Below are 12279 nucleotides of genomic sequence, written 5' to 3'. Positions count from 1 at the left end.
ATTATTGCTCTTTACTTAAATCTTGAATGGAAGATTTCTCAATTTTTTAGAACATGATCATTAACTCGATAAGTTGATTTTATTTTGAATCTTTGGATTGATGTATTAAATTCTCAGCATTTAATCCGTAAGCTTGGCAGTGAAAATGCTGCAGGTAGCAAAGACCAGTGTCTAAATATTTGTAGAAGCTATGATACACACATGAACAGGAAATTAGTGCAGAATACAATTACTCTAAATAAATACTGCAAGAATATATTCTTAGAATCAGTATCTAAGAAGATAATGCAAGTTGTGATGTTTTGGAACATTTTTACATTTATGTGGGCTTGCTGTCAAATGCTATTTGAGAGGTTCAGAGCAGGAGGAAATGCTAAGAAATTTAATAGCTGTTTTTTTTTATTATTATGTGAGATTAGTGGTGGATCCCATCACACTGGTCCTGTGCAGACAGTTACCTTTTTCAGTCCCCAGTATTTCACCTAGTTGGTCATTTGACACATGGGGACTCTTAATTGTTGTCCGACTGGAGAATATCATAACTAAGTCTGATATCCTTTGATATTCTCACATGAGGAGATTATACAACAAGGATAACAGTTATACTATAGAGTTCTGATGCAGATTAATACACTTGTTCAGACCTGATAACCTAACATCAGTGTTTGGGAGGTAGTTGGAGACTTTTGGCAAGGATGAGATTACACAGTAATTGGAGTTGTATGACAAGAAAGGCCAAAATCAGCATGGTTTCCTTAAGGGAAAATCTTGCCTGACAAACCTACTGCAATTTTTTTGTGAAATCAACAGCAGGCTAGACAAAGGAGATAAAGTAGATGTTATATATTTGGATTTTCAAAAGGATTTGACAAGGTGCCGCACATGAGACTATTTAACAAAATGAAATCACAGGAAAGATACAAGTATGTGTAGAGCATTGGCTGATTGCAGGAAACAGAATGGAAATGAAGGAATCCTATTCTTGTTATCAGTGGTGTTCTGCAGAAGTCAGTATTGGGGACACTTCTTTTTACATTGTATGTTAATGATTTGGAATGTGGAATAAATGGCTTTGTGACTAAATTTACAGATGATACAAAGGTAGGTGGAGGGGCAGGTACTGAGGAGAAAATGGAGAAGCTGCAGAGAAACTTAGATAGATTAGGGCAAAGAAGTGGCAATTGAAACACAATGTTGGAAAGTGTATGGTCATGCACTTTGATAGAAGGAATAAGAGGGCAAGCTATTATTTGGATGGGGAGAAAATTTGAAATTCAGAGGTGCAAAGGGACTTGTGAATCCTTGTACAGGATACACCAAGGATTAACCTCCTAGTTGAGTCAGTGGTGAAGAAGGCAAATGCAATGTTGGCATTCATAATCAGATGAATAAGATACAAAAGCAGGGGGGTGATGTTGAGTCTTTTAAGGCACTGGTGAGGCCTCACTTAGAGAACTGGGTACAGTTTTGGGCTCCTTATTTAAGGAATTATGTACTGGCGCTCCTTATTTAAGGAATGATGTACTGGAATTGGAAAGGGTTCAGAGAAGATTCAAAAGAATGCAATTAAGGGATTTGCATATAAGAAATTTTTGATGGCTTAGAGTTCAGAAGAATGGTGGGGGAGGGGCGAACCTCACTGAAGCATTTTGAATGTTGGGAAAGTTGTTTCCCTTGGTAGGGGGAGTCCAGGAAAAGAGGGCACGACTTCACAATTGAAGGCCACCCCATTAAAATAGAGATGCAAAGGAATTCCTTTAGCCAGAGTATGGTAAACTTCTGTTATTTTCTACTGTGGGTGGCTATGGAGGCCAAGTCGATAAGGCAAAGATAGATAGGTATTTGAATAGTCAGGGTATTAGAGGTTATGGGGAGAAGGCAGAGGAGTGGGGCTGAGCGGCAGAATGGATCAGTTCATGAGGAAATGGCAGAATGGACTTAATGGGTCGAATGTCTTACTTCTGCTCCATGGGAGTGGAAAAGGCTTATGATAATGCTAGCTTTCATTAGTCATGTTTCAAGAGCCCTGTATCATGTGGTCTAAATGTGTGAGCAGGGATCAAATGGCCTTCTATAAGGGATATGGAGTGAATTTTCACCACAATATTGTTTGTCATCAGAGTTATGGTGCAAGAGATGAGGAAGCCCAGGTAAATAGCAAAAAAAGCTATATCTGATTTCCTTCTGACTTCCAACAAAAGTTATGCCAGGTAAACTGGAGAATTCAGGAGTCTTTTGTTGCCAGCTCTTTGTAAAGATCAGTTTTTTATTTCCAATATATTTACCTTGAATAAATATAATATGTTAGTTTATTCTTTTATACAAATCATCAAAATAATATTCAATATTGGGAGCTCACTAGTTTTATTTAAAAAAACTGTACTGTTACAAAATAATGGCCAGGCAAGAATAGAAGTCTGTAAACATGAAGTTGTATATATTCTAAATACTTGAGTCATTGATAGGGCTTTGATTTGTAGTAATATCTCAAGGTTAATGGATGTAAATGCAATTATTCAAAATAATGCACATCAGAAAAATCTGAATCCGCTCATTCTGGAGCTTTGTTTCCTCATAACCAACCTTATCCATTTTCTTTTGTTTCTCATTCTTTTTGCCCTATAATAATTTTACCTGGTGAGCCAAGTGTCCAATTCTTTTTTAAAAATAATTACTTCATGAATTGTGCTTCAACAGATTTTGACATAAAATGACAGATGCCAGCATTCTCTAATTAGTGTGTGGGGAAAAGAATTGCAAAGGAAATGAGAATTAGATAAGACAATCCTCAATTGGCCATCAAGGAAGGAATTAGAAGGATTTATTGATTTAGTTGAATGGTTGATAAGCCAAGCTGTTTAATTCCATCCATATCACTCTAAAATTTACAATGATCATCTTGGACCTACAACATTGAAATTGTAAACAATTTTTTATCATGCTTATAAAAATTTCTGGAAACTGATCTGGTTCTGTTTTCACACCTAATTTCCTTTTGCAAGATGGACAATTTATATTTAGGAATGTTATCAAAGGAAGTCGTTCATTATGTTACTTTCAGTCACACAGAGAGCTACTTGAGTTTACTTTAACCTCCTGAAACTGTCCATCTATCAAATGGAAGCAGCAAATATAAGCATAATTTTATTTCTTACAGGAGTATGGCCTGAGGGCTCGGATGGAACAGACATTAATGCACTTTGCAGATCACACAACAGAAAAGTGGTGGCCGTTGCGGATGATTTCTGCAAAGTTCATATTTTTCAATACCCCATTTCGAAGCCCAAGGTGAATAAGGTTTAATTTTCTATCACTCTCTCTAAGATGAAAATTACACTGCCATAGCAGAATCTGAATCTAATGGCCAAAGAAGTTCTGTATCGCAGAGCTATAACCTAAATTGTGTTGTTGAACTGATCTTTTCATATATAATGAAGTAATTTGTTCTTACAGATTTTTACATGTACTTTTACCCAGTTTCATAATTATGTATTTTATTTTAGTGTTATTTTTAGACCCCATAGATGGGAACATATCTCTTCATAACACTATATCTTGACCACAGAAGGGTGTGAAAATTCAGCAGGTCAAACACAGAGGGTGGAATCCAAAAATGCCATTGATTTGGGTCCCCCCAGAGAATGTAAGCTAGGTTGTTTGAGAAGAAACTCTGGTTATGTTTTTTTAAATAAATATTAAGCAAGCATGAAATTTATGAAAAAAAAACCTTAAATTGATCTCTTTCTTAAATGATAAATAAAATGGAAAACTAGAAAAGATGCAGGAGAAGGTTACTGGGGCTGGTAAGATTGAATTATAAAGAGAAGCTGAATAGCCTGGAGTTTTTCTCACCAGACCATTGGAGACTGCAGGGGGATGACATTGTGGAGGTTTATAAAATCATGAGGGACAGAACTAAGGTAAATAATTACAGGTATAGCCTTTTTCCCCAATATAGGTGAATAGAAAACTGGAAAATCCAGAACCCGGGGCCATGGTTTGAGGATAATAGGCAAACCATTTAGGACCGAGATGAGGAGGAATTTCTTTACCCAGAGGGTGGTGAATCTGTGGAATTCATTGCCACAGAGGGCAGTAGAGGCAGGTTCATTAAATATATTTAAGAGGGAATTAGATATATTTCTTCAGTATAAGGGTATTAAAGGTTACGGAGAGAAGGCGGGGACAGGGTACTGAACTTTAAGATCAGCCATGATCTCGTTGAATGACGGAGCAGGCTCGAAGGGTTCCTATCTTCTTCTATTTAAGGTGAGCCGTGAAAGATTTTAGAGAGACTTGAGAACCACCTTCACTTATATGGTTGCATGGAACAAGCTGGCAGATGCATGTCCATTTGTTACGTTTAAAAGATATTTAGACAGGTACATGGATTGGAAAGGTTTAGAGGGTAAATGACATTAACCTGGTCGGCATGAACAGGTTAGGCTACTGTAGAACTTTGGCTCTGATGTTTTTGATTAAACATCATTAATTTTGAATATGCTTCGATGTTCTTATTAAACTATTGCTTAATTATTCCCTATTTTATAGCTTTGCTACCTTTTCAAAAAGAAAAGGAATGTTTATCAATAACTTTCTCGTGAAGATAGACTCTTTGCAGGATATGCTCTTTTATTTCTCCAAATTCATGTTTAGAAACAAGTTAAGAATCATGGGTATTTTTTATTAAGTACTAGCCGTTAACCAATACAGGAGTGTAAAAAATTAGAATAAACGAAAACAAGAGAGACATTCATAAATTTCAACTGAATTAGAAGATCTGGCACCAACATGGGTTTGGCATTTGCAGCAAATTGTGTACTTCCTTATTCATTGCCCATTTGCCTGCTGGCTGCTGTCCATCTCAAGGTCTATAATTCTAACATTAATATTCCAATTACTTTCCAGAAATTTTAGAAAAAAAAATTACTAGCCACAATAACAAATGATCTTGTAGACCTCTGGGATAATTTTAATTTGAAGAAATATTGTGTTCTTTTACTTTTTGTTCTTTACTACAATTCATGCCTAATGTTCCACAGTGAGTATAAAAAGTCATGAACCAGAAAGAGGTGAGGGGTCACGTAAAATTGGAAAAATTTATGTTCATGCTATTGGGTTTATGGCTGTCCAGGAGGAATGTTGTTCCTTAACAACACATATTCGGCCTTCTCTTGGCAATGGATGAGGGAGAGGACAAACATGTCTGTGTGGGAATGCTGCAAGGAATATAAATTTTCAGCTACTGAGAATTCAAGTTTACACCCACAGACAGAAAGCAGGTGTTTGGCAAAGCATTCACCAAACTAGTTTTTGGTCTCACTGATATGGTGGCCTCTCCAAGTGCACCAAATGTAATAAATTATGCTAGACATTGTGCCTCACCTGCAAAATCTGTTTGTGGCCCTGGATGGAATTGAGGGGAGGGTGGGGTGCAGTATGGGGAAAACACACAGTAAATGCTGGAGGAGCTCAACCAGTCCATAGGACGTAAAGATATATTACCAACTTTTCAGGCCTGAGCCCTTCTTCATATTATAATTAAAAAGCAGGCAGGTGTCTGAATAAAGACTGGGAGAGAAAGGGGGAAGAATGGGAGGGGGAGGGGTCTAGACCAACAAAGAAAAGATGTTAATGATTAGAGGAAAGGTGCAAATTGATTTTGGCTCTGTGAAAGAAGACAGAGAGAAAACTAGAGGAAAGGAGGCAGGGGGGAAAGAGATGGAGGGGTGGTAAACTGGAGAAGTAGACGTTAAGGCCATCTAATTGGAGGGTGCCCAGGTGGAATACGAGTCTTGTCTGTCCAATTTGCGGGTATATAGGGACAAGTTTTATATTTCCTGTAATTACAGGGGGAAATGCTCAAGAACATTGAAGGGACCAAATAGTTCAGAGTCTCAGATAGACTGATCCCTGTGAAGAATGGATATGGGTGGATAAAGTAAGCTGTCTGGTGATGGGTTTATGATGAAATTGGAAGAAGAGTCAGAGAATAATGTATTGGTTACAGAAGCTGGTGTGGTGAAAAGTGAGAATCAAAGGGAATCTACCATTTAAATACTTTTCACCATTCCCACACTGGTATGTCTGTCCTTGTCCTTATCCATTGCCAGGGTGAGGCCAATTATAAACTTGAGGAACAACTTATCACATCCTCCTGGACAACATGTCCTTCAAGATACTCCATATATATCATTTATCCATATATGTTTTATGTCAGTATGTATGTTTGAATGTTGTTGCACCTATGATCAATGAATGCTATTTTGCCAGGTTGTACTTGTACATTCGGATGATAATTATAAACTTGAGCATGAAATACTGTTTTCAAAGTCTTCCCCACCTGTTAGACAGATCAGCGTTTAGTTACAAGGAGTATCCCTGCACCCTTTCTTGAATAAAGCTGCTATATATGTCACTTTCCAATCAGAGAAAAGTCAATACACCCATTGACCTCAACTGGTGACAAATTGTGATATGAAGGTTAGCTGCTGCCATCAAGGAAGAGGTAATAGGTGCCACAAGACTCGCACCACAAGGTTCAGGAACAGCTGCTACCTCTCCATCAGACTCCTCAACAACAAACTCAATTAGGGACTCATTTAAGGACTCTTTCTTGTGCACTTTATTGATTTTTAAAAAATTCTCTCTGTATTGCACATTGTTTAAATTCGTTAACTGTTTACAGTTCTTTAATTGTTTACATGTATAAGCAGTGTAGTGTTTTTGCCCTACTAATAAATGGTAATTCTGCCTCACCCATAAAAAAATAATCTCAGGGTTGTATGTGGTGTCATGCATGTACAATCCATAATTAAGTGTGAAATTAATTACCAGACTTTGACAATAAATCTGAATCTGAAATGACTATGCTACTAAACTTTTGCATTCACAAGAAACACAGAAACTGCAAACATTGGATTCTTGAGCAAACAATGGCTGCTGGATCAACAGGACAGGCATAATCCAGGGGTAGAAATAGTCAATCAATATTTTGGGTTGGGATCCTTTTATCAAGACTAAAATGGGATGTGGAGATATCAACTACCTGTATATCAAAGGGTGGAAAAATCAGGGGAGATGCAAAGAGGTGATAGGACAGAAGGGGGGAGAGGTAGAGAGACATGTAGAGAGAAAGATCAATAGGAAAGGGAAAGTTACAAAGAAAAGTAAGGAGTAATTAAAGTGGAATTAGATAGAGGTGGGGGTTACCTAAAATTAGAAAAAAAGCAATGTTAATTTTTTAAAAAATCAATAAAGTGCACAAGAAAGAGTCCTTAAATGAGTCCCTAATTGAGTTTGTTGTTGAGGAGTCTGATGGAGGGGTAGCAGCTGTTCCTGAACCTTGTGGTGCAAGTCTTGTGGCACCTATTACCTCTTCCCTGATGGCAGCAGCTAACCTTCATATCACAATTTGTCACCAGTTGAGGTCAATGGGTGTATTGACTTTTCTCTGATTGGAAAGTGACATATATAGCAGCTTTATTCAAGAAAGGGTGCAGAGATACTCCTTGTAACTAAACGCTGATCTGTCTAACAGGTGGGGAAGACTTTGAAAATAGTATTTCATGCTCAAGTTTATAATTATCATCCGATTGTACAAGTACAACCTGACGAAACAGCATTCATCGATCGTAGGTGCAACCACATTCAAACGTGCATACTGACATAAAACACATATGGACAAATGATGTATATGGACTATCTTGAAGGACTCAGGCCCAAAACGTCAATTGTATATCTTTACCTCCTTGAATGCTGTGAGACTTCTGAGTTCCTCCAGCATTTCTGTGTTTTTAATTAAAATGAGACCTGTGAATTAAGAGAATCGGTGCCAAAATGGATTTTTTTTTAAATGTCTTTCTTTTCCAGACCTCTGCAGTGTAGACAGCTGTGCTCCCCAAGGGGTCTGTGCTGGGACCACTTGCTGTCTATCTATCTATCTATAGATATATATATATCTATATATATATAAATGATTTGAATACTGCAATGGAGAGTAAAATTTGAAGTTTGCCAATAATGGAAAATTTGGAGATGTGATTGGTGGACAGAAAACCACTAGTCAGATCTGACAAACATTCAGGGATTTTAATGATTTGGTGGAAACAGGAAGATTTGCATCTAGTGATTAGGTAGAAACCAGTCAAAAGTTCTTGATTATTTAGTTAATTCACATTTTAATTAATGTTATAAAATGTCTTAATCTTTGCAGCAATTTTAATTGTTTTTAAATGTCCCAAAATATTAAGGCATTCATCAATTGTTAATATTAAAAAAAACTCACAACATTTGACAGAAATTGAAGCTCCACTGCTAATTTTGCTTTCTTCCAAAGCCAGCTAGAGCATTCCTGGGGCAGGGTATATGTATATTTGCCATGCGAGATCCTGTTTACACCTTGCTGACTGGCTCTTGCTTGCAATGGATGGATGAACTGGCCCTGCATATCTGACCTAGGATAATCTGAGGCAGAATGGAACGAGCTGCAGTTAACATGGGTTGACATAGTAGTAAATAATCAGTTGTTTTTCCTATTATTTATTTCCTAATCCTTCATTAATAATCTAACTGTGACTATGATCCTGGTCTAAACCTTCTGTTTACAAGATTTTTCTCTTTGTTATATTTCCAGGCTCCAAGTCACGTTTACAGTGCACACAGTAGTCATGTGACCAACGTTAGCTTCACCTACAATGATGGTCATTTGATTTCGACAGGAGGAAAGGATACTAGCATTATACAATGGAGAGTGTGGAGAGCAGCAGAAAAAGCACCCCTTCCACCAAATGAAAGTAACCTTGAGCAAAGCTCTTCACCTCCAGCTGCAGGTCCGACAGAAGATTCGCCAGTGTCTTAAAACTGAACACTTTGGAGACTCTTGGCTTATTTGATAATAGCAGCTGGGCATTATGAATAGGGATGCTAGATTTGTTTAATTCTGGTCTAATACGCTATTGAAAGGATGAAAAGGTTCCCAAGGTCTTCATTTGAAAGTGTCAAGTGAATTTAATGACTGGCCAAAGTTCTTATTGGGAAGAAATTACAAACAGTTTCAATAGATTTTAGAAAGCAGTTAACTTTATAAAATCAGAAGTTACTGTAAATACTGGAAAAAAAAACTTTTGCGGTTGGGATATGCTGAGTTTGCTTTGTATTATAAAGCATTTTTTTTTTCAAATTGAACTTAAGTGGTGCGTAACAAGTAACACTAACTGTTAACTTCAGTCAGGATAAACTGTCATTTTTTTCTGGTCTGTTTGTGGCCAAGAATTGTGAATGAGATTGACTCATTCAGAGTCTTCTAGTAAACCGTGACTGCCATAATCATGGCACTGCCTTCTTGAATACTGAATATGCAATGTCTCCGCATCACTTATGTCTGATCATGTAGACATTTTTTGTGATCTCTGATTTGAAGTAAGCTTACTTACATTTGTTTTTCAGACAAATTAAAACTATACCTCGTGAAGTGGTCTCAAGTCTACACGTATTTTCTGATTCTATTTTTTTAATTTAACCTTAATTTCTAGTAGTTGGCCTGTATTAGAAGCAGTCATGTCATCTAAAATAAACTTGATCCTTTGAAGTACCTATTAGCAATTTGTTGAAGTGCAAACTGCCTGATGTTTTACTCTTTCCTAGTCTGGTGAAGTTTGAAAAATCAATACCCTGTTTTTATTTGGGGTTTTTTGTGACTTCATTTTGAACTGTACAATCCACCAGTTTTATATTAATTCTGGCTGTCATTGAACTAAGTGGGTTTTGGTTTTGACACTCCATCAGGATATCAAAGTATAAATTATTTTAGTGTTTCTGGGGATTTTTCTAATTTTTGTTCCAACTTGGAAAATGTGTACTTGCAACGTGACGGGAAAAACAATCACTGACAATATGCAAGGGGAAGTGTCCAAATGAGATTATTTATAATTTGATTTGCATAATGTAAACTAAATATTTTACTTCATTTGTTGATCCGTGCTTTAGATTTACTAAGAAGTTATAGTTAGTAATTCTAGGTGTTGTCAAGTGTGCTTAAGTCTTAAGTGTGAAATCAAGTGTTTACCAGATCGTGCCATTCCAAAGTGGATCAAAACTGTCATTCCCTTTGAATCTGTACTCAGGATTAATTCATTACTTACCAGACATTGAGCAATTGCTGAACCAGAGAAAGTGCCTAGTGGGCTCTAAAATATGTAGAACTCCTTTATTTTACAACAGGTGCTATCTGGGGATGCTTTTGACATGCAAAAGCCTTACAGCTACCAACTGAAAGTATAACAACAAATTGATGCATCGGTCTGCAATAACTTAGGGAATTTAAAATGGAAAATATGTTGCTGTATTCAAAAGATATGATTGTAAGGGAAATATAAATGACCAAGGGTTTTGCAATGTGTTGATATTAGAATTGTGTTTTCATGCATTCCTGACAATGGCATAAGAATTGATGAAAAATAAATAAGTGATCAGAGTGAAAATTTATCTGTTGTTGACTTTTTTAATCTGCTCTCCATCTCTTTAGTGTATCACGTTAGTACAGGTACAATTATCAATCATCCAAAATGTCCCTTATATGTCAGTAGTGAGTCATCTTTTACAACCACGGCAGTCCATGAGGTGATGATTGTCCTGTATAACAAATTACTAAAATAATTATTCAGCAAAAATGAAGTACAGATGTATTTTTGAATGCAAACAGTGTATGTATTGGTTTGAATTTGGTTGTGTTCCCATGACTGCTGCCCTGGAAGAAATCAGAGAGGAGGTGTTGTCCAACTAACACACTGCTTTGCTAAAGTGTATACATATTGTGGACATTTGAATGAGGGAAGAGCAAAATACTGAATTTGTTGTGGTTGTGTACTTACCTTCAACAAGAGCGGTGCTGGTCGCCACTGATGATGTAAGCAACGCACGTGAGTAATAGCGTGCATGCACGGGTGTGTTAAGTGTCAGTATCTGGGTGATGGATCACAGAGGCAGGAGGAGGAGGGAGAGAATGTCAGGATCTTGTATCATTGTGTATGTGGGTGGTGTAGGTCACAGATGTATGAACACTGGAGTCAGTGTGGTGAGAACCTCTGCAGAAGATAAAGTGTGAGCATTCTTGAGTCATTTTGAAGATGTTAGCAAATACCTGAGTCTAATAAAATTCAGATTTATTGTTTGAGTACATACATGGCATCACATACAACCCTGAAATTCTTTTTCCTGCCGACCAGCAAGAATTTCTTCTTATCAGCAGATGGATTTGAGAATAGTTATGTTCATGATGCCTCCACCTACCCCCCACACCCTCTATTCTGTGGTCAGGTTGTTCACCATCATTCTCAATTGGATAGGCTGAGGTTACAATACTTGGTTGCAAAACCTATCCATCTTTAAACTGGTTGTGTGCTTACTAAAGTTTTTGAAAATCTTAACTAGTTTGGCACTCATTTCCATTTATTTGCTCCACTTATATTCCCTGCTGGGAATGTATTGGTCCCCAGTAGGATGTGGTACACTGCACCTTGCAGGTTTTAGGCCACACTGCACAATGAAGAATGTTACTGTACAATAACATCAGTTTCATTAAGGGTTGAGAACAGATACCCTTTCAATGTAACTTTTTGGGAAAATAAAGGGTATTGGTATCAGAATAGGGCAGTCAAATCTGAACCATACAAAGAGAGTGAGTAGACCAATTGCCAGCTCTACACTGAATGAGATTTTTTTATGCTGAAACCCTGCAATAAAGCCGGCTCAAGTAAAAAAGGTGAATTTATCTTTTATGGTGATGACCTATAATGCAGATCCCTCATTGCCCTTATGGAGAGCAGAGTCTGGAGCTGGCTTCCAGAGCTGAGGGAAACGGAGTGAATGGTGCAGTAGCACCACCTGCCACCACCGTGACGTCAAACATGTGAAAGCGCCGAGTTTGCAGATGGGTCCAGCATTGTGTGTTTTCACTTTAAAAATCGTGCATTGGTCACGGGCTGACGATGTAATCGGCCCCTTCCCTTCGCAACTGCTTTCAGTGCCATTCATTTTATGGAGGAGGTGGAGCGACAACATTCCACCTTTAATCATTCTCTCCTCCCTCCCAAGCCAGATGGAAGCTGGAGCATATTCCAGCAGTCCATCCACCTTTTGACCTTTTATGGAGGAAAGTGCAGCGATGTATAGACAGAGAATATCTGTCTTTACATTCACCATTTTTGCCACTATAAAAGTGTCCAATAGCTGTTCTGATTTCAACCTCAACTCTGCATTTCCAAGTATTGCAACTAATCT

The 12279-nt window shown here is 37.5% G+C and overlaps 1 protein-coding gene across 7 annotated transcripts in view; it reads left to right on the top strand.

Annotated features, from left to right (window-relative positions):
- LOC138760509 (echinoderm microtubule-associated protein-like 4) overlaps window positions 1-10481 on the top strand; it is a 348904-nt gene extending 338423 nt beyond the window's left edge. For all 7 annotated transcript variants that reach the window (XM_069931142.1, XM_069931139.1, XM_069931140.1 and 4 more), the window contains 2 exons: window positions 3158-3288; window positions 8636-10481. In XM_069931142.1, the coding sequence (XP_069787243.1) occupies window positions 3158-3288; window positions 8636-8860 (356 nt within the window). In that variant the 3' untranslated portion in view covers window positions 8861-10481. The remainder of the gene's footprint in view (window positions 1-3157; window positions 3289-8635) is intronic.
- Window positions 10482-12279: the final 1798 nt, after the last annotated feature.

Source organism: Narcine bancroftii, chromosome 4, assembly GCF_036971445.1.
Source record: "Narcine bancroftii isolate sNarBan1 chromosome 4, sNarBan1.hap1, whole genome shotgun sequence".
Classification (NCBI taxonomy): Eukaryota; Metazoa; Chordata; class Chondrichthyes; order Torpediniformes; family Narcinidae; genus Narcine; species Narcine bancroftii.
The sequence above is the reverse complement of the archived record's forward strand: the minus strand, read 5'-3'. Positions and strand labels throughout refer to the sequence as shown.